The 23,352-nt window shown below is 42.2% G+C and overlaps 1 protein-coding gene across 1 annotated transcript in view; it reads right to left on the bottom strand.

Annotated features, from left to right (window-relative positions):
• Positions 1 to 23,352, bottom strand: part of LRRC1 (leucine rich repeat containing 1) — a 121,565-nt gene that overhangs the window by 10,056 nt on the left and 88,157 nt on the right. The window contains exons 9-12 of the mRNA XM_073336268.2: positions 21,078 to 21,196; positions 16,380 to 16,463; positions 5,495 to 5,610; positions 4,492 to 4,664 (exon numbers count right to left, since the gene is read on the bottom strand). Coding sequence (XP_073192369.1) covers positions 4,492 to 4,664; positions 5,495 to 5,610; positions 16,380 to 16,463; positions 21,078 to 21,196 — 492 coding nt within the window. The remainder of the gene's footprint in view (positions 1 to 4,491; positions 4,665 to 5,494; positions 5,611 to 16,379; positions 16,464 to 21,077; positions 21,197 to 23,352) is intronic.

Genomic DNA, 23,352 nt, shown 5'->3' with positions numbered 1-23,352 from the left:
GGGAGGGCCCGTGACTTCTACGCAAACCTTTTCTCCCCGGATCCGACCGATCCTGGCGCTTGCGGGGTGCTCTGGGAGGAACTCCCCACGGTCAGCGTGGGCGACCGAGACCGGCTAGAGCTGCCTCTCACCCTGGCCGAGTTCTCGGACGCCCTCCGTCGCATGCCCACCAATAAATCTCCGGGCATGGACGGGCTGACCGTGGAGTTTTACCGCGCGTTCTGGGACATCCTTGGCCCAGACCTAGTCACTGTTTGGGCTGAGTCCTTGCAGAGCGGGGCCCTCCCTCTCTCGTGCAGACGAGCGGTGCTCGCCTTGCTGCCGAAGAAGGGGGACCTCCGCGATTTACGAAACTGGCGTCCCCTCTCACTCCTTAGCACGGATTACAAAATCGTAGCGAAAGCAATCTCGCTGCGGCTAGGGTCCGTGATGGCGGACGTGATTCACCCAGACCAGACCTATACTGTCCCGGGTCGCAGCATTTTTGACAACCTCTTTTTAGTCCGAGACCTTTTGGAACTCGGGCGGAGAGACGGTCTGTCGTTCGCCCTCCTGTCTCTCGATCAAGAGAAGGCGTTCGATAGGGTAGATCATGGGTACCTCCTGAGCACCCTGCGAGCGTTTGGATTCGGACCTCAGTTTGTGAGTTTTCTCCGGGTGCTGTACGCCTCCGCGGAGTGTCTGGTTAGGCTCAACTGGACCCTGACCGAACCGGTCAGCTTCGGGCGAGGGGTGCGGCAGGGGTGTCCCCTCTCAGGCCAGCTGTACGCTCTGGCGATCGAGCCTTTCCTCTGTCTCCTCCGCAGGAGGTTGACGGGGTTGGTGCTGCGGGAGCCGGAGCTGCGACTGGTCCTGTCGGCGTACGCCGATGACGTCCTCCTCGTGGTCCAGGACCCGGGCGACTTGGCGCGAGTGGAGGCATGCCAAGCCATCTTTTCGGCAGCCTCCTCCGCCCGAGTCAACTGGGTCAAGAGCTCTGGCTTGGCGGTGGGGGGCTGGCGGCAGGTAAGCCCCCTCCCACCCGCGCTTCAGACCATCCGGTGGAGTGCCGGCCCTCTGCTCTATCTCGGCGTTTACCTTTCTGCCACGCACCCTTCTCCGCCGGAGAACTGGCAAAATTTGGAAGGCGGCGTGATTGAGCGGATCAGGAAATGGACGAGGCTACTCCGATGTCTCTCCCTTCGGGGGAGAGCACTGGTGCTTAACCAACTAGTCCTGTCCACGCTCTGGTACCGGCTCAACACCCTAGCCCCGGCCCCGGGTTTCCTGTCCCACCTCCGGAGATTGATTCTGGAGTTCTTTTGGTCAGGATTGCACTGGGCCCCTGTTGGAGTTCTCCACTTGCCCCTGAAGGAAGGAGGGCAGGGCCTGAAGTGTCTGTACACTCAGGTCCGCGTTTTCCGCCTCCAGGCCCTGCAGAGGCTCCTTTATAGTGCAGGTAGTTCGACGTGGAGCATATTGGCGCATGCCTTTTTACGCCGCTTCCATGGGCTCCGATATGACCGACAGCTCTTTTATCTTTGTCCGAGAGGTTTTCCGCGAGACCTCTCTGGGCTACCGGATTTCTACCAGGACCTCCTCCGGGCCTGGAAACTGTTCTCAACGACCAGGTCCGTGGCGGCCATCGTGGGGGCAGATCTCCTCACGGAGCCCCTGCTACACAACCCCCAACTTTGTGTGCAGGCGGCGGAGTCCCGCACGGTGCGCCAGAGGTTGGTCCTGGCGGGAGTTACGAGGGTCGGGGACCTCCTGGACTACGACCGGGGGGACTGGCTGGATCCCCTGACGCTCGCTCGACGCATGGGGCTCTCCAGCCTTCGCACCCCCCGGCGCGTGCTTCAGGAGGTGGAGGCCGCTTTGACCCCCGCCGCTCGGGCTTATGTTAGCCGAGCCTTGTGCGAGGGCGCGCCCCGCCCATCCCTTACCCCAGGCCCGCCGGACCTTTCCATCGGGCCCCTACCCTGCCGATCCCAACACACCCCTCATCCTTTCACTGCGAGCCGGCTGCATGAACTGCAACCGGTCGGTTTTCAAGTTGCATCACGGCAATATTTATATACACTCACGCTCCATACCCTTCATGCCCGCACCCTGGTGTCCCGCCCCGATACAAAGTGGCGAGATCTCTTACCACCTTTGGAGGGCGAGCAACCTCGGTGGGCCAGCCTGTACTCCACCTTGGTCCCGAGGCCCGTCGGGGACATCAGTTGGCGGCTCCTTCACGGGGCTGTGAGCACGGGCGTGTTTTTGACACGTTTTACCTCCCTTCCGGAGACTTGCCCTTTTCGCAATGTGAGGGAAACCCTGGCGCACGTCTATTTAGAGTGTGCCAGATTGCAGCCTCTTTTTCGGCTCCTCACAAATATTCTTTTGCGCTTTTGGCTTCATTTCTCCCCCCACCTCTTTATCTATTCACTCCCCATCCGTGGCCCCACCAAGTCGCGGGATCTCCTGGTTAGCCTCCTCCTAGCCTTGGCTAAAACAGCCATTTATAAGACCAGAGAGCGGAGGTTGGCTCATGAGGCGTCCTGCGATTGTGAGGCCGTTTTCCGACTCTCAGTACATTCACGTATCCGGGCGGAGTTCCTCTGGGCAGCGTCCACCGACTCCCTTGACACCTTCGAGGAGCGGTGGGCGCTGTCCGGGGTTCTCTGCTCGGTGACCCCGTCCGGTTCCCTCCGTCTGACCCTCTGAATGAGGGACAGAGCGAGAGCCGCCGGCCACAGCCGTTAGTTGCTGTGAATACCATCATTACTGTCTTCTAGGAGGGGTCCTATAATACATGGATGTACCCCCCTCCCTCCCAACCACCCACCCCGCAGCCGTGCCCATCTTGTCGGGCACTCTCAGGAGAGGGAGGGTCAGTGACCCTGGGCGCGGCACTAGGTAACTCGAGAGGGTGGAAGACCACGAGTGTCGAGGAAGCCCCCCCGCTCTAGGCCACCAGGTAACTCAGGAGGGTGGAAGACCACGAGTGTCGAGGAAGCCCCCCCGCTCTGGGCCCGGGCTAACCTGAACACCTCTCCCTCCTGAAAGCTGTTGTGTTATACCTTTTGATTGCGTTGTTTTGTTGCTAAGTTTTTTTTTTTATCCCTTTGTATTCTTTGTAACTGTTACAAATAAATTTCCTTTCTGTTTCAAAAAAAAAAAAAAAAAAAAAAAAAAAAACCTTCCCTGTTACCTTACCCAGGGAAAAGGGACCTACTTAGCCTGGGGCTAAAATATCTGTCTTCTATTACTCTCCTATAGCCATCTGGTCCGACCCTATCACACTACCTATCAGTGACACCCCTCCTCCGCCCCCCCTCCCCCCCCAAGAGTAGCATGCCTAAACCCCCTTCTCTAACCAGGCTATCTAGGTTCCACTCTTGCCACCCCCAAGCTTTCAAAAATCAGCCAGGTTCTCAAAAATCATGACATGGCTTTTTTGAAAATCATGATTTTTAAGCCAAACAAATAAAATCTTGGTGCTTTTTATTTGCCTTCTGGTTTGAGATTTTAGGATTCAGATTTTCAATCTTTGTCTCTGCAACTATGGGCACTAAAGGGTTAGGGGTTTTTTGGTTTTTGTTTTTAAATTAAATAGATTCTCATGTAATCCACGTGCCTCTTGGAGTTGGCCTTTAAGACAGACACCAAATATAGAGAATCACAAAAAAATTGTGAGAACCGACAACACTGAGCAATCACCACAGTATCTGAGTACCAATAAATAGCTGTTACTTTTGTGGGCATATCTGACCCTTCAGATATTGGGTTGCCACAGAAGTTCTAAAGACTCAACTGAGCCCCGAAGGGACTAGTTACACATGAGGGAACAAAGCAAAAGAGTTCGTAATTTAACTGACCCCACCAATCCCTCACCTATTCTTTTAAGACTGAAATACCAAGTTACTGCACAGTATTTACATTTGAGAGAAAGCCTGTTGACCCCTTTTTGACAGAATGGTGACATTCTAGGGATGATAATGCCTATTTTTTATGACATCTGCTATTAACTCACCTGGATTTTTCGAGTCAAAACTCAATCTTCAGCTTCCAACTCTGTTCCATAGCCACATACACAAGATTGAAAAACATATATCCACTTTGTACACATGTGCTTCACTACCGAGCTCTCATGGATTTGGGGGGTAACAAGATAATTATGCTTGCTTACTTTGTATTTTCGTTAAATAAATTCACACTTATATAACTGATGTAGAGGGGAGGTAAATCAATTTACTTAACAACTTACTCACTGGAGTTAAAATCTTTTGAGACAGTGAATAGTGAAAGGCAGAAGAGAAGCTCTTTAAAGGTGAACAACGAAAATGTTATCCGTTACCAAATATTAACTGTTTTTGTTATGTTTTTTTAAACAAAAGCTAAATAAACTAAAGATAAACTAAAGCTTTTTGTACAATGCTGAGGGGGGAAAGATACCAGACAGTAGATTTTTAAGATGACAGTTCTGCTGTACGTGGAAATGATTTTCAAAGTATACCATACCTTGGCAACTGGGCTCAGAAGGCATTTGAGGAAGTAAAACACATGTTAAAATTTTCTCTCCTGTTTCAGGGTCTGTGTCAGTCTGGAACATCAGCAAAGGTTGGGACTGGTTATCAGACAACCACAAAGCCTTCAGCTTCAAGGAAGTCAGTGACAGAGGAAGATGTATCAGCCTAATTTAAAAAGAAATGGAAAGTCTGAAATTTCAGGCCAGTTTCTAAGAGACTTAATAAATCAACCTGCCCAACTGGGCAGCGAACCAGTTGCATACCTGCATATGGTTTGATTTCAAGTAAAAATAAAGATGACTCAGCGAACTGGCTAACCATCTCACTTTATACCTTGTGCCAGGCCTGTTCTACTCAGCTGTTTCTCATTATGCTTAGATGTAATTTGGAGCAGGGAATGTCTTTTCATTGTGTGTGTACAGTGCTCACCATAATGGGGCCCTGGTTCAGGCCTCTACTTGTGCAACAATATAAACAACAAATAAATGAATCCAAAACATCACTGCATGACATGAGATCTGTAAGCCCAGTTTTTATGCTGATAAAAAAGTATAACTTCTGTTGTCTTAACATTTATATGATTAACCTGATTGTCAAACTTCCCATTTAGAAGGATCAGCTGGCATTAATGAGTCAATTCACCAGACTTCACCTGAAGCCAAGATCTCTTTGTTTTAATTTAAAAAGTCAGAAGAACATGAAGTGAAAAAGTTAGACTTTTCTGTTCCTGGCTGAAGAAAACCTGAAAGTCATGATTGGAATCCTATATTTTTATGTGTATTTGTCACAAAAGTAGTTTTGACACACATACGTATTGGCAGGGTTTGGAATTACATTTGGCCAGAGAGCAGGAACATATTGCCAATTTCAAAGTATTGTGAAATTCGAGTATAAGCTTTTTTTGCTGCTTCATTCTAAGACATCAAATCTACATGTCTTGACTGAGTATGAAGCAAAACCAGCATGGTAACAGGACACTATAAAATCTCTCTCACCTGTTTCCAGCTACATCCAGGACATGCAGTTCAGTGGCTTGTGAAATCTCAGAGGGAATTCGAGATAATCTGTTGTCACGCACAGAAAAGACATTAAGACTGCAGCACCCCCCAATCTATATTAAAAAGAGAGGAAAACTATTTTTGTTGCAGAACCATATTGTAAGAAAGGCATGTCACATAGATTGCACAGGATGTCACAGCTCATTCAAATTATAATGGCTTCAAGTCACAGACTGCAAATTAATAATATTAATGAGATAACAGATCTCTAGACAGTCTCTTTTAGTACTTTCATGAACAATAAGCTTGTAAAACTATAAAGTTCATTATTTAGAAACAAAGAGGTCAAGATTCTGCCTCACCTGTTCCTGCCTTCTGCTGCACAACCAATTATCTCAGCTGCACAGGTCATCTGTATGCGTCTCCCAGCAAATGTTAGTTTTTACCCCTCAACTTTTTCTAACCTTATATTTCAGTGTTAACATTCTTGGATCGTTTTTGTACCTCACCAAGCACAACAGAGCTCTGGGCAATATAAAATGTTAAATAAGCCAGTCAGCTCTTAACGTTTGTTGAGATTGCGGTCACTAGAGTCAGCAACTAGCAACAGTGTGAGACAAAGTAATAAACATCTTACAAATAAATGTCTTTGGTATAGCTCAAACAGTGACACCATTGTTTTATTAGAAGTTTCCAAAACTGATCCCTTCTTTCCCATACAAGCTGCCCAATATACTCTAATATCCTCTGCCTCCAGTCTTTTTCCAAATGTGATCATTTAACTCCCTCCATCCTGCCAACTAAGCTTACCTCATCCACAGCACTCCACATGGGTAATATATCCTCTGTTCATCATAGATACAAGTTTCTACACCCAGACTTTGATGCAAAATATATTTTCACATAAAATGCATAGTTAAAAATAGCATTAAATTGGTAAAATCCAGCTTCAATGACCTTTGCTCTGGATGGCAACTACTGATAACAAGAGTACTGAGGTTATTGAATTCACCCAGCAGAAAGCTTCTTCAAGCAATTCACTGGTTGTTCTCCTTCAGATGAGAACCTTACTTACCTTGGGTCTGCTAATCTTATATATGTTCACAAAAAAAAGAACAAAAATCCCTCTTACTTAAAAGTATATTTCTTTCCCCTTAATCCATGTATTAGGCCAAAATATCAGAAGCCTTTTGAAACTTTCAGATCAAGTTGATTTAAAACCTGACTGCATTAGTAAAAGCAGAAGCTACAGATGTGGATCCTAGTCTAAAAAGTAAGACTCTTTCTACACATATATACACACACACAATTTAAGTAGTTTAATAATATTTTATTATTCAATTAATTAATATTCCCTCTCTCAAGTGAGCCAATATATAATTGATATTATCCAGGATGCCTCCCCTTTAGCAGCTCTCTCTCCAACATGAAATGTTTTCTATTGTCAGCAACACCACCAACGCCACTCTCTTGCTAAAAGAGTAGGCTCCTTTGTAAAGCAATATGGTTCTTTCATTACAAACAACATTCAAAGTTCTTAAAATCCTTGATTACGGATCTTCAAATTACTTGTGTTAGTACCAACTAGCTATCAGAGCAAGCTCTACCTTGGCCAAAGCTAGAAATTAATAATCAAAAATCCATCTAAAATTAAGCTGTGTGTTGTCTTCAAACAAAATAATATGTTTTGATCATATGCATTTAACCCACTACTCCCTTTCTCCTGGGTTAATAAAGGTTTTAACATATTGGATTAAAAAACCCTAACCAAAACAAAAACATCCACCACCTTCATCTACATTTACATATTTTTTCATGGACAAATGCAGTATTTAACTATACTAGAAATTGGCATTGAAAGCATAAGCAAAAATGTTAAAATTACAATTCTTCTGCTAATTACTTTATTTCACCACCTCTTTGCAGCATCAAGTGACCACTCACTCAAATTGTTAATTAAGTTGTCTTGACAAATTCACAGCATTTGAGGTGCCATCTAGAAAAAAAAAATCAAATCTATTCAGTGTCTAATTGGTGCATCTAATATGAGGAGCTGTGAGGACAACAGCTACAGTTAGTGAATGTTAGATGAGCTGGCAAGTGATGACTCACCATACACAAAGTGTTTGTTTTTCTATGAATGAAGTTTGAGTAATTCAATCTTGGGAGCATGAGGATCTGAACAATTTTGCCAGACAAACAGAAAAAGCCATGCAGCCCTGTTGGGATACCCCACTAAGCTGAAAATTTCTATACTTTGACAATGAAGAATGTGCAGTGGAGCCAGCTGGTTTGAGTCATCATGCATTTAAAGCACTTAAATGAGAGATAGAGCAACTGTGGACTGAATAATATTTAAAAGGTTACAAGTTTACCTGACTCAATTTTCCAAGCAGCTAACAATTAAGAAAACACAAGAGACATTCATTTGATTTATTCTTCATCATCTGTACTGAATGGACCATACTATGCTAAAAATGGAGATAAAACATAAATCCCATCTCCCCTAAAGAGCTGCCAAAATTCACATGTGGTTGCTGCTACCTCAATTACTTTAACATGAACTATTCATCAGAACATAGTCTAATAATAAACTCACAAGTCCAGACCATTTGTATTTCAAAATAAAAAATTACACAGACAAAATACTGGAAGCTGTTTATGAAACAATGTTCTTCCATGGGGGAGATAGCATATATTGAGCAATTAACGTTAAGGGAAAACTTTATGACAGGATAAATGAATCATTTGGAAGATAAGCATTTGCTACTATTTCAAGAAAAGAATGCATCCACCCAGCATTGTAGGAAGACACCAGGACCGAAACACAAAAGCCATTGAGGTAGACTGCATGTACTAAACAGCATATTGAAAGAAAAATATGTCACTGTGACCACTATGAAGTAATGCAATACCAGAACACTGTACTTTACTTGGCTGCACGTCATTAATTGACAAAGAGCCAGGGACTCAGGCCATGCTTTTGTTGGTTTGGCAACATCTATTATGCATAATTTCAAACACATATTCAAACCATTACATGTATACTAAACATACAACAGTTCAGCCCTCATTCCACAAAACGTTTAAGCACATACTTAACTTTAAATATGGACTTCACTGATTTTAATGGGCCTACTCATCTGAGGAAAGTGCACACTTCAGTGCCCTGTTGAATTGGGGCTGCTTAAAGTGAGGACATTTTTTAAACTGTCTTTACTAAACTATATGCCATGGAAAGTGCTGATACACAACCAATTTCAAAGTATAGTCTACACACAACTAAACATAAGAAAATATATCTTAGTACGATACAAAAACAAGTTTCTAGGTCTGTTACAACAGCCTTGCATACCAGCCATGTTATATCACGTGTCTGTTTTCCTTTAAAAATTAAAAAAAATAAATAAAACCAAACAAATAAAATCAACCCAGCTGGTCAGATGGCAATTTGTAAGGTTGAATTACATATGTTTAAAATAAGATATCAGAGCCCTACAATTGATAGTTATGCAGTCTACATCTGATAATTGAAAGAAAATTAAGTGTTTAGGATTTAGAAAAATTACATACAAATCATGCACATGCTTATTATTTACATTAAAATGCAAGTGTTCTCGAAAATACACTTCATTGGATAACATGGAAACTCTTCCCTTGTCTTTTTTGGTACAATTTTTTGGTTTTCCTAAGTCTGACTGCTCTTCCAACAGTGACTGCTCTTCCCTTATCCCACTGTGGATGACCCTTAAACCTCAGACATGGGTGATTCTTTCTACTTCCATGGTTTCAGCTCTCATCTCTATGCGGATAATTCAGCTCAGCCCACCACTGATCTTTCCATCTCTGCCAAATTGTACATTGCCATTTCTCTCCAATGTCTTCTACCAGATGATATTTCACCATTAATTAAAAGCGTAACATGATTGAAGCAAAGCTCTATCTTTTCACACAAAATTCTCCCACTCTTCCTCCTTTCCCAGTCGGTCAATACCACCATCCTTCACCTCACAACTTGGGGATCATCATCTGCAACTCTTATCTCATTCTCAACATATGTCCATGTCTTGCCATGTGTTCCTCCACAATAACGTTCTCTCACCCATGCCCTGATCATTTCCAGTCTTGATTCTTGCAGCCTCTCACTTTCTTGATAACCATGACACCCACTACCTATCCATCCCAAATACAGCCATACCACTTCCTCTTTTGACTTTTCATGTCTCCAGTGGCTCTCCCATACCCTATTGCATCATGGACTCTGATTTTATCCTTTAAGGCCCTGCATCACTCACCTTTTCTTGTTCATTTACTGAATCTTTTTTTGTGCTACTACTCTGCAAATTTTGCAAACCTCAAGGCTCCATCTATCTGCTTCTTCTCCTCCCCACTCCTCCCTGGCAACTTGGTATGCCCTTCTTGAAATGGTCTGCAAAGCCAGTACCCTCTCCTCATTTATCCTTCCTGGATGCTCACTTCTTTTCTTTTGAACAATACAGCAGGGGTAAATTATAGTCATATCAGTTGGGACAGTTTAAAAAGAGATGGAAATAACATGACATAACTCTTACTACCTTTGTTACTTTGCTTGAATGTGGTATCCTTCATCCTAGTCAGTGTATCGTCTCTAAATGACTAAACTCTTTGAGGTAGTGCTGCAATATCTACTGAATCTTTTAAAGGAATCAAGGATATCTGGTAGTTGCTTGGTTTCAGAGTAGCAGCCGTGTTAGTCTGTATTCACAAAAAGAAAAGGAGGACTTGTGGCACCTTAGAGACTAACAAATTTATTTGAGCATAAGCTTTCGTGAGCTACAGCTCACTTCATCGGATGCATTCAGTGGAAAATACAGTGAGGAGATTTATATACACACACAACATGAAACAATGGGTGTTACCATACACACTGTAAGGAGAGTGAGCTATTACCAGCAGGAGAGCGGGGGCGGGAAAGAAAACCTTTTGCAGTGATAATCAAGGTGGGCCATTTCCAGCAGTTAACAAGAACGTCTGAAGAACAGTGGGGTGGGGGGATAAACATGGGAAAATAGTTTTACTTTGTGTAATGACACATCCACTCCCAGTCTCTATTCAAGCCTAAGTTAATTGTATCCAGTTTGCAAATTCATTCCAATTCAGCAGTCTCTCGCTGTAAGGAGAGTGATCACTTTAGATAAGCTATTACCAGCAGAAGAGTGGGGTGGGAGGAGGTATTGTTTCATGGTCTCTGTGTATATAATGTCTTCTGCAGTTTCCACAGTATGCATCCGATGAAGTGAGCTGTAGCTCATGAAAGCTTATGCTCAAATAAATTGGTTAGTCTCTAAGGTGCCACAAGTCCTCCTTTTCTTTTTGCGAATACAGACTAACACGACTGTTACTCTGAAACCTGTCATTGGAGTCTGTTTTTGAAGTCTTTTTATTGTAATATTGCAACTTTTACGTTAGAGATCGAGTGACCAGAGAGATTGAAGTGTTCTCCGACTGGTTTATGAATGTTATAATTCTTGACATCTAATTTGTGTCCATTTATTCTTTTACATAGAGACTGTCCAGTCTGACCAATGTACATGGCAGAGGGACATTGCTGGCACATGATGACATATCAGATTGGTAGATGTGCAGGTGAACGAGCCTCTGATAGTGTGGCTGATGTGATTAGGCCCTATGATGGTGTCCCCGAATAGATATGTGGACACAGTTGGAAACGGGCTTTGTTGCAAGGATAGGTTCCTGGTTAGTGGTTCTGTGGTGTGGTGTGTGGTTGCTTCAGGTTGGGGGGCTGTCTGTAGGCAAGGACTGGCCTGTCTCCCAAGATTTGTGAGAGTGATGGCTTGTCTTTCAGGATAGGTTGTAGATCCTTGATGATGCGCTGGAGAGGTTTTAGTTGGGGGCTGAAGGTGATGGCTAGTAGCGTTTTGATATTTTCTTTGTTGGGTCTGTCCTGTAGTAGGTGATTTCTGGGTACTCTTCTGGCTCTGCCAATCTGTTTCTTCACTTCCGCAGGTGGGTACTGTAGTTGTAAGAATGCTTGATAGAGATCTTGTAGGAGTTTGTCTCTGTCTGAGGGGTTGGAGCAAATGCGGTTGTATCGTAGACCTTGGCTGTAGACAATGGATCGTGTGGTGTGGTCTGGGTGAAAGCTGGAGGCATGTAGATAGGAATAGCGGTCAGTAGGTTTCCGGTATAGGGTGCTGTTTATGTGACCATCGCTTATTAGCACCGTAGTGTCCAGGAAGTAGATCTCTTGTGTGGACTGGTCCAGGCTGAGGTTGATGGTGGGATGGAAATTGTTGAAATCATGGTGGAATTCCTCAAGGGCTTCTTTTCCATGGCTCCAGACGATGAAGATGTCATCAATATAGCGCAAGTAGAGTAGGGGCATTAGGGGACGAGAGCTGAGGAAGCGTTGTTCTAAGTCAGCCATAAAAATGTTGGCATACTGTGGGGCCATGCGGGTACCCATAGCAGTGCTGCTGGTTTAAGAGCAGCATGGCCTCGAGTGCTGCCATGGCTGGGAAAGGGGAGTGAGCTGAAGAGCAGTGCAAGAGGAAAAGGTGGGCTTCAACTGCAAATTCTGACAAATCATGTAGAGGGAGTCCTGGCTTCAGCTGCCCCAAATTCACTCTCTCTCGCCAGTCTCATAAATTCGAGGTGGCTGTGGCTGAAGGGTTAAACTCTACAATTCCAGTTTATGAAATTAAAGAAATAATTGAAACTGAATGATGTAAAACTAAAGGCCTTAAAGTAAACACATAACTTACCCAAACGAATCCACAGATTCACACCAGAGGTTTTACTTGTTTTGTTATTATTACAGTTGTCTGGAAAATAGGAATCCCTTCCCACAAAAAAATTTATGTTTTTGGAACAAATTTTAATCCCAAACTGGGAAGGAAAAGTCAAAACTGAGAAATATTTCAAGGGAAGGGATTTAAAAAAAACCAAATAAACAAAAAAAGCTATTTTGGGAGACTCTGAACAGCATTTTCCAGCTTCCCAGTGAAACTGACATAAGCCTTCCAGCCTGGCTGTCAGAGTTCAGTGCACACAGCAGCTGGATGGCTGGGGGAAGGCAGAAAGAGAAACTGACAAGAGCCTTCAACAGGGAAACTGTCATTTTGATTTCTCCCCCCAAGGGAAAACTGAAGTTTTCCCAGGAAAAATACTGATTTTGCAAAATGGATATTTTCAGTCAGACAGACAATCATTCCAACAACATTTTTTTGACCAGCTCTACTTATTACGCCAGGTAGTTCTCTGTGTCAGATTTCTGCAGATGTAGGCTCATTAATGAGCACGTAATTACACAATTTAGGATACTTTAAAGTATCCTAAACAGGTGGTTCAGCACACTAGTTTCGCTCATGTTCTAACCGCAGGATGCGATTTAAGATTAGAGTTAGTCACCGAGCAGGTCTTTCAAGTTTAAAGGAATAAACCATTTGTGATCATGAACAAGTTTAAACACATTCAGCTCTTCCTGAAGTTAGAGTTTTGCCACTAGCTTCAATGAGAGCAGAATCATCTTCAAAATACGAATACTGAATACATAACTTGTCAAGCGACTGGAGTATCTGGCAGCCATTCAGTCTTTAACATTTTCACATTATGAATTGCCATCAGGTTCAGAAGAACCTTTGAACCAGAAAGCATCTAAAGAATTATGATGCTAAAGGTTCAGAATAATCTTGAACCATACCATAATTATGTAATAAGGTGTCAATGTCACCTTACTGCAGTAGGGAAAGACTGGTTTTACAAGAGCGTATAGGTATAAGTACATAAATACTTGTTTCACAGGTTTACCCAAACCCCACACCTAAAATAAAGTTTTATTCATACAATTCATAGTTCTGTCAGAGCACTATATTTCATTAAAACAAACAGTTTCTGATATCACAGGTACAAGTTATATCTCTGCTGCAGGGAGACATTTTAGGGGGCCGGAAGGGGAAGAACACATGTGTGTTTAGCAGCTCACACTTGACTACTGACATTTAGAGGTCAGAGACCACCATCTTCCCAATGCCATCCCGACAGCCACCTTGAGTTCAATACACAGAGGGACCAAGTCACCAACGGCAGTTTTTTAAGTGAACGTTCAGACCTCCTTGCTTAACTTCTGTATCAAAATCAGCTTGAGATGGGAATAAATGGGAAAGTGGTAATGAACACAGTACAATCTCACTATTAAGTAGTCACAAGCAGGGTTCTTCCCTTCTCTTACCAAGAAGAGTGAATGAAAAGGTCTTCAATATTTGTAACATTGTTTTGTTCAGTATGGAAATGGACACAATCTTCAGCAAAAGACCAAGCGAATCTCCTCCATGATGAGATTCATCCCTGGAGTCATGATCAACATCATCAGTATCCTTGAAGACACTCCTGAGCCTGGGTTGTTTGCATGGCCCATACTGCATGTGCCATACCACCTACGAGGCTGGTCAGACTCCTTTTTTCTTTTAGAATTGTAGAACATAAGAATCTCCATTCATTCCCCTCCCCGCCCCCCATCCACTTTAACATCATGAATTTGTGCCACAAATAAGAAAAAAAAACTTACGATTTGCTTAAAGCTAGTGTTTGTGGTTAAGACGGGTACTATACTAAGGGAACTGAACTGTTAATTACCCCAAGCACACACAGCATGAGCAGCACAGCAAGCTTCTCCACATGACCCCACGAGTGTTCCATAAGTCTTTTTTGGGGGGAGCAGAATCCAAAAAGGCATTCGTGTTGGCCTGTCTAAGCACAAAGAACTGAGGCAGCCACAGTGGTTTCTGTGACATGTTATTTATGAAAGCAAGTGAAGCAAATGCAATCTACCACGTGGACCCAAGAGTGTAATTTATTTTCCATTTGCTACCATTACCAACTCTGAATTCAAACCACTGACTTTGAGGTGAAAGGCTATAATAGCCATGTGTAATAGAAAGTAACAGACTGCATTTCCTGAAGTTTCAAGGGCTAGCAAATCATGTACAAAGCAAATGCACTTAAGCAGAGTTAGTGTTCCAGAGCATTTTGTTAGTGGTGAAGACATAGATATAAGATTAAAGCCTATCATTCTGATTATAGTGAGCACTAACACACACAAAAAACCTCGGAAATGTTTAGATAAAAAACTAATTAAGTGCACACTGCTTTGTAAAGGTGACTATTAAGGGGTTACACATTTTGTAGCTTCTGTAGGCTGAATGCACTGTGCACCCCAAGGTCTCATTTCCTTCCTCCATCCCCACCCCTGTTCCCTGCATGCCACCCTCCCATCCCCCTCTATTTCAGGGACTCCCAGCAACTCCTTCCACTCCCATCCCGTCTGCCACTGCCAGGGGGCTGTGTATGCCCCATTCTCCCCCCAGGCAGAGGCACAGTATGGCCCACCCATGACATTCATCCCTTCCTTCCTTGCCCTCCCTAATGGCATTTCCCACTATGCCCAGATCTCTGTGTGGCTCCCTCATTCCCCCTAGCCAGGTCTAGCTTGTCTCACCCCACTCCAGGGTCTGTGGTCCCCCCTTCTCCACTCACCATCTCGGTTTCCCCTGATTCCACACCCACATGCTCAGTTTCCTTCCCACCCCAGGGCCCTGGCTTCCCTCATCACCATTACTCCCATCTTGTAGGTTCCTGATTTGGCCCCCATCCACCCACTTCCTTCAGCCCTATTACCAAATTCACTTCCCCTCCCACACTTATCTCACAATCCCTGCCTGCCCCCGCAACTCTTTTTCCAGGTTCCTACTTCTCCCCCTAACTCCAACTTCCCCATCCACCCCAGGTCTCTGTTTCCATCACCACCACAGTCCCACCCTGGCTGCTTCCCATGACCCCACTCCAGGTTGCTCTTCCCCTCTGCAGGTCCTTATTCCTCCCCTCTCCTTCCCCCAACAAACTATCCCTGTAAGGCTCTTATTTCTGTGAGTTCAGACTACAATCTCCCCCTGCAGCAAGCTTAGCTGTTACCTCTAATATGGGTAGGCAGCAGCAGGGGGTAGCAAAGAGGAATTAACACACTGAATCAGTAGCACAGATGGCATTAGAATTCAGGCCACTTAACTCTCTGTCCCATGCTTTAATCACATCACACTGGCTCTCTCTATTATACTCCCTGCCAACCCCAGCAATACCAACCTTTCCAGGTTTTACTGATGAGCTAGACCAACTTCTCAGACCACCATTACATTTAATCCTATTCTACCTTTGTTTTGCTTCATACACTGCTTAAGTTGAGCAAGAAGCCCCAGTGATCACAGCTATAAAACTAGGGTATCGCTAAGCTTAGTATTACACAAATCACTGCTTTAGGTCTGGCTGTTTGATGACACAAGCAGCCTGTAGAGACTTTCATAAAACAAAGATCCCAAAATTGCAGAACCCCAAATAATTTCTTCTCTCTCTCATATTAAAAAAAACCAAAACAACAAAAAAAATCCCACCACCCATGTGCTTTCCAACCACAACTTTAAAGATCAGAATTTCTTGTGGTATCGTCATTCTACCTGCAGAAAAAATTACACCTTGGTTTAAGTGCACTGAGTTATAAGCAGACCTTAAAAACCTGTCTTCAAGTAGTGGTGGGTCTGACATGTACAATCAGATAGTTTCTAAGAAACTATTTAGGTCTTGGACCTCTTGTTCCATTATACCAGCCACTCACTAGCAGCCAAACCACCTCTACTTTTGTCCAGGCCTCTGCAATCCTATAGACAAAGCCTTGGTCATAGCCTGTTAGGTAGGAATATTTTCTAGTAATTTAAGTAGAACAAAAGCTGCTTACTACTTCCTACAAGCACCGATATTCACCATTTTTGTTTGTAACAGACTATCTATAATAATGCATATCTATAATCATAATGGTTGACTGCACACAACATACCTCTTTGGGCAAAGATATTAATTTGTTTCTGTCAACATTCAAATTGTTCAGCTTCTTTAGTTTTCCAATGCTCTTCGGCAATTTCTGTTTCAATAGAAAGTGACACATGAACAAGCTTTCTATTATCACAATGTCAAACAAAACTTTACCTCACTTTGAATAGGATCTAGGAGACAGCCCTTTTTGTAATAAAAAAGTTTACATATAAAGGACTAATTCTATTCATAGTCACAACTGTGCAACTCCACTGATTTCAGTGGCGTTCCAGAGTTGTAACTGAGACAGAATTGGCCTGCTTGTTTCAGCTTCTAACCAAACTGCACTCCTTACTTTATCTTTGTACTAAAATGACCATATACACAAGGTAGAAGATACATTATTTAAGTGTCCTTTAGAAGGCAGTTTTGAAGAAGTGGAAAAACAAATAAGTTCCCGCTAGAACTAAGGGATTGTCTACACCACGCAGCTTTTAGCGACAAGGCTGTGTCGACACTGCCTTGTTGCTAAAAGTCAGGGTGTGTAAACACCCTTTGTCAGCACTTTTGCCAACAAAATACTTCAAGCCCCGCAAGCGGCTTTAGCTTTGTCGGCAGGAGAGTGCTCCTACCGACAAAGCCACGTTCACACTGCCACTTGCGTGGGCAAAACTTTTGCCTTTTGTGTGTGGGCTTTTTTAAGTACCTGAGAAAGACAAAAGTTGTGTCAACAACTTTGCAGTGTAGACACCCTAAACCTCAGATTTTATTTTCATTCAACACGTGTAGCATTAAATCACTGGCTGAAACAACTGATTAACAAAGCAGGGAGCGACACAAAGAGCAACCACATAGCAGTGGGGCCTGCAATTTGACTCCACCATTATTTATAAAGATATGCACAGCACTAGTTGGCATCAAAGGGGAGCTTTGTCTACACAGGGAGCTATTCCCAATTTAAATTCATGTGTGGATGCTCTACTCTGAAATAAGAGCATCAACACACCAAATTGAATCAGGAAGTTAATTCATTTTAAATTCATGCTCCATCTTATTCCTACACAATGTTCATGTGTAGACAAACCCAAAGTAAAAGCTTCCTACACAACAGGCTCTCCAATTCTCTTATTAGTCATGGAAGACTTTAAAATGAATATGTACGTGAATAAATCTTCCCTTCATGTCAAGTTAGATCCTTCAGCAGTTAGAGGTAAAAGACAAGGGAATCTGTTTAGCTAGATACAGTATAAACTTTGGCTGCCACTTTCAGACATCATCTACTTCCCCTGTTTGAGACTGTAGCGGGGTGGCTACCCTGCTCCTAAAATAGAAGGGGTTAAAAGCAGCCCCGGAGAAGGCTGTGGCTGGGGATGGCTGATTGGGGAAACAGCCGCAGCTGGGCCATGCCCCAATCAGGCCCCAGCTGGCCTGTATAAAAAGGCTGTGAGCCAGAGGCCCAAGGAGTCTCTCTCAGGCTGGGAGAGAGCAGGGCCTGGCTGCCTGCCTGACAGGGTACTGGGAGTGAAGGAGGGCTGGGTAAGGAGCACGTTGAGCGGGGCGCTCCAGGCTGGCAACTCCCCAGGCTGTAGGGCCTGGTCCAAGGCCCATAGAGGTACTGGGAGGCAGAGGAAGGCAAAAGGTCCGAACCCCCTTGCCTATGATGAGTGGCCTTTACACTGCAGTCTGCCCCAGGGAGCAGGGGCTTGGTGATGACTGGCAGTAACCCAGACTGAGGCAAGGTGGGGATAGTGGGTTGGGGGTTCCCCAGGAATGGGAGACCCAGAGGTAGAGTGTGGGGATAATGCCAGGGGGCAGAACCCAGAGAAAGGGGCACCGGGGTCTGTGAGGTACATGGGGGCCAGAGCTGTGCGGATCACCGGCCTGCAGAGAACGCTCCATGCTCGAAAGAGCTAATTTCCCAATGACCAGCAGGAGGCGCTGCAGTGGGTCTGCTCCTTTACAGAGGCTCAGTATGAATTCTCATTGGGGACACTGTGGCACGGACAAAGACATTAGGTTACTTCTTGTATTTATACAGGCTCCCGTGCCATCTGCTTCTGGATTACAAGTGCTCAGTTGAGCTCGTTGAGGCAAAACAAAATATCCTCTTGCTATCCAACACACAGAGGATAAACGATTCTTTCTATATCTAAAAGAATCCTGAACTTTTCACTTACCCAAAAAGGTGCAGGCAGGGAAGCAAGCTCCTATTACTATACTCAGGTTATTCCTTGCCGTTCAATAAGCTCTGCTAACTCAACTAAAAGATGTATACAATAGGGCTGTCAAGCAATTAAAAAATTAATAGTGATTAATCAAACTGTTAAACAATAATATAATATCATTTATTTAAATATTTTGGATGTTTTCTACATTTTCAAATATATTGATTTCAATTAGAACACAGAATACAGTGTAAAGTGCTCCCTTTATATTTATTTTTGATTACACGTATTTGGACTGTAAAAAACAAGAGATCTAGTATTTTTCAATTCACCTCATACAAGTACTGTAGTGCAATCTCTTTATCATGAAAGTTGAACTTACAAATGTAGAATTATGTGAAAAAAAAACCTGCATTCAAAAACAAAACAATGTAAAATTTTAGACCATGCAAGTCCAGTCTTACTTCTTGTTCGGCCAATCGCTAAGACAAACAAGTTTGCTTACATTTGCAGGAGATAATGCTGCCTGCTTCTTGTTCACAATGTCACCTGAAAAAGTGAGAACAGGTGTTCTCATGGAACTGTTGCAGCCAGCGTTGTAAGATATTTATGTGCCAGATGCGCTAAAGATTTGTGCTGCATCCACCATTCCAGAGGACATGCGTCCATGCTGATGACTGATTCTACTCCATAACGATCCAAAGCATGTTCATTTTCATCACCTGAGTCAGATGCCATCAGGGGAAGATTGATTTTCTTTTTTGGTGGTTCGGGTACTGTAGTTTCCGCATTGGATTGTTGCTCTTTTAAGACTTCTGAAAGCATGCTCTGCTCCCCATCCCTCTCAGATTTTGGAAGGCACTTCAGATTCTTAAACCCTGGGTTGAGTGCTTTGCTATTTTTAGAAATCTCACATTGGTACCTTCTTTGCGTTTTGTGAAATCTGCAGTGAAAGTGTTCTTAAAATAAACAACATGTGCTGGGTTATCATCCGAGACTGCTACAACATGAAATATATGGCAGAATGTGGGTAAAACAGACCATGGGACACACAATTCTCCCCCAAGAAGTTCAGTCACAAATGTAATTAATGCATTATTTTTTTAACGAGTGTCCTCTGGAATGGTGGCCGAAGCATGAAGGGGCATATGAATGTTTAGCATATCTGGCACAGAAATACCTTGCAATGCCAGCTAAAAAAGTGCCATGCAACTGCCTGTTCTCACTTTCTCTTGACACTGTAAATAAGAAGAGGGCAGCATTATCACCTGTAAATGTAAAAAAAAAAGCTTGTTTGTCTTAGCAATTGGCTGAACAAGAAGTAAGAGTGAGTTGACTTGCAGGGTCTAAAATTTTACATCGTTTTGTTTTTGAGTGCAGTTATGTAACAACAACAACAACAAAAAAAATCTACATTTGTAAGCTGCACTTGCCCAACAAAGAGACTGCACTACAGTACTTGTATGAGGTGATTTGCAAAATACTAATGTCTTTTGTTTATCATTTTTACAGTGCAAATATTTATAATAATAAATATACACTTTGATTTCAGTTACAACACAGAATACAATATATATAAAATGTAGAAAAACATCCAAAATATTTAATAAATTTCAACTGGTATTCTATTGTTTAACAGTGTGATTAAAACTGCAATTAATTGTAATTAATTTTTTAAATTGCAATTAATTTTTTTGAGTTAATCGCGTGACTTAACTGAGATTGACAGCCCTAGTATATAATTTTAGATTAAGTCAGCAAATCACAAGTTAAAGTGAAGCTCTACTTCAAAATATGGACCATGTAAAAATGGCACCTTGTTACTCAGCATCATTGCTCTACACCAATTCAGTCATCGGTGCTTACAGTTCATACCATGGTCAAGAACAGAGTAAAAAGACTGAGGCTACTCACATCTGTTATTCTGATAAATAAGTTTTTACTCATTAGTACTGCAGAGCCAAAATAGCTAAAACTGAACAGGGTTCCATTCTGCTTTCTCCATCAATAAAACTGTGAACTAAAATCTAATTGCAGAGCCAAGTTCTGCCTTTAGTTACACCTGGGCAACATGAACAATTGTTGTTGTTGATAATGATTCGCATATTCAAAACAATCTAAATTGATTTTTCGCTCAAAAGTTGAGTCTACAGGTCTTGCCATTAGGTGAAGAAAATCTTTATACTTGTAAAGAGAGCATACCTTCCATAAGAGTCAGTAAAACAAATCTGTAACCCCACAATGCCATTCTCTCATATAATCACTCGCAGAAAAACAGTTATTTAAAAATGAGAACTTTGATTTACCAATTTTATATTATGGAAAGTTCCTCTTGAATGTATTGTCATTTAAATATACAGAATATATTCTATATGGAAACAATATCACGACTGTTGTAACAATCATGCATTTACTTAATGCAAACTCCACTGTATTGTACTTAGCAGTAACTATAATAGGAGGAGAAATAAAATAAAGGCATTACAACCAGAATGAATCAGGGCATAGCAGCAGGCCTAATTACTGTCAGCTATTTGAGCAGTCAAGACTATACTCACCAGCAGCTGGTTTTCTGTTAGAACTAGTTCAGTAAGGCTTTCACAGTCTCCTATTGCTTCTGTCAACTGAACAAGTTTGTTCTGATCAACCTTCAAGATAGACAAGTTCTTTAAATTTCCTATAGATAAAAGAATTGTTAAGTTTGGTGGTTGGCTTCAACTATACCTGCATCAGATGTTCCCTTTAAGATTAACACAGTCATGTTGTTGAAATTATATTATTCCAGAACATCTGCAATATATGTGAATATCTAAATATTATTTTTTTTTTAAAATAACATTTTTAAAATGTTAATTTTGTTATTGCATTACAATTTTTTGTAAAACCAAATGCTACAATGCATTGTTTCCTCAGATAACCTAACTAGTTTTGTAAAGCTACAACAATACTAAATATTCTATAATTCAGAAAACATTTAATGTTTTGGATTGCATTGCTAATGGGGATTGAACACAAACAGTAAGAGCAAAAAAAATAAAGTAAGGAACTCTAAGCATGTTCAACAGCAGACAATGGAGACTATGAAACTGCACATAACCTACAGTTTGAACATTTAAAATCATACAAAATACAGTGCAACTTTTCTTCTGTTGGGAAATTTTGGTGTATTTGACAAGAGTTTTCCAGACTAAAGTTCAATAGCAAAAACAGGATAAGTGTCAGATATAGACAATGAAAGCTCACTTGGAATTAGACATCACAAATGTAAGACAAACAGGGGAATTTTCCAATTTGCAATGGCTGTGTTTTATTGAATATGTAATGCTTATTTCCACTTCGATTTTAGGTGCTGAATTGCCAGCACACTATAGTTCTTCTAGACAATGATAATAAAATATCCATAAATAAATTTTAACTGTAGGATTGTTATTGGTGAAAGAGGAGCTGAAAATCACATATCGTCCTCCTCAAATAGTGACTCCATAAAACTATGTGAAAAGGAAAAAAAGTTAGTTGTGGGGTGAACTCAAGAACAAATGCTCCCAATAATAAATGCCTTTAAAATCCAAAAAAAACTTTAAAAACTGAAAGGTTTGCTTGGGAGCAAAAGTGTTTTCGGTTATATTTCATGAGTCTGAAGTTTGACGAAGGGGTAACAGTATACTATATCAATGCGTTAAGAAATGGGAAGTCCTTTTAGACAGGGAGTGTGGGATAATCAGGAGTTAAATATTTCACCATCCAAACATGACTGGGGAGATTTGGGGGGGGGGGGGGAATCAAGCCATACAATATTTCCTGATAAGCATACAAAAGTGTTTGAAATTTTAAGCCTCTAGTAATCTGTATTCATTAAACACAGATACTAAAAAACAAACAAACAATCTAGTACTTATGAAAACTGAACCCGCATTTAATTTTCTGTGATCAAAACATACTACATTTAGTTAGAATAGGCAGGTCCATGATATGGTGTAGGATGCCCTTCTCTATCCTTATCATTGTGCTGGACTACTATACGAACATGCTAGTTTTATACAAAACACAATTATAATCCCAAACATTAGGTTACCAGATCCTTCGTTATATAATGAATTCTCTATGAATATATAAGATTTCATGTGATTTCCTTTTTTGCTTTGTTTCCTTCCACTGTGTGCTCTTATGACATTTAACGTAAAATTTTCAAGCATTTGCCTCACCTAACTTATTCTTAGTGATTTTAGCAGGTAACTGAAATCACATGATAAAGGCTCCCAAGGAGGTTACACTGGTAAACGCTGCAGTTTCATATCCTGTGTGCATATTTACTGAAGAGGGCTAAGACCGAAAGGCATAGAAGGAAAGTTCGAACAACCCCATCTGTTGATATCAGTACATGACTTGTAGCCTGAACTCTGCACATCAGCCTCAATGTCACCAAGTGGCACCAAATAGGAATTTTTTTTTTTTTTTGCATTCTACTTTTTTTAAAAAGCTGACAAAAATTACCACATAAATGCCAGACTATTATTACTGTTAGTTTGTTCTAGCAATACAAACTAGAAGTAGTAATACTAACAGTAAACAGCCGTCGTTTGAGGTAGCACACCCAAAAGCCCCAAATAGGACCATGGCCAAATACACTAGGTGCTGTACAAACACTAGTTAGTCTCATACTGGCCTGGTCAACAAAGATAGACAGATGCAATAACTGATAAGGTCAGAATTCAAAGAAAATCATTCTGGGAGATGAGTTCAAGCCCTGTCACTGTCAAAGAGCTCTGTACCAGAATCACTGTAGCTCAGGACACAGATAGCTAGTATAAGCACTAAGTGCCACTCTGCTTCTTG

The sequence above is a fragment of the Lepidochelys kempii genome, chromosome 3, assembly GCF_965140285.1.
Source record: "Lepidochelys kempii isolate rLepKem1 chromosome 3, rLepKem1.hap1, whole genome shotgun sequence".
Classification (NCBI taxonomy): Eukaryota; Metazoa; Chordata; order Testudines; family Cheloniidae; genus Lepidochelys; species Lepidochelys kempii.
This window is presented reverse-complemented; position numbering and strand designations above follow the sequence as displayed.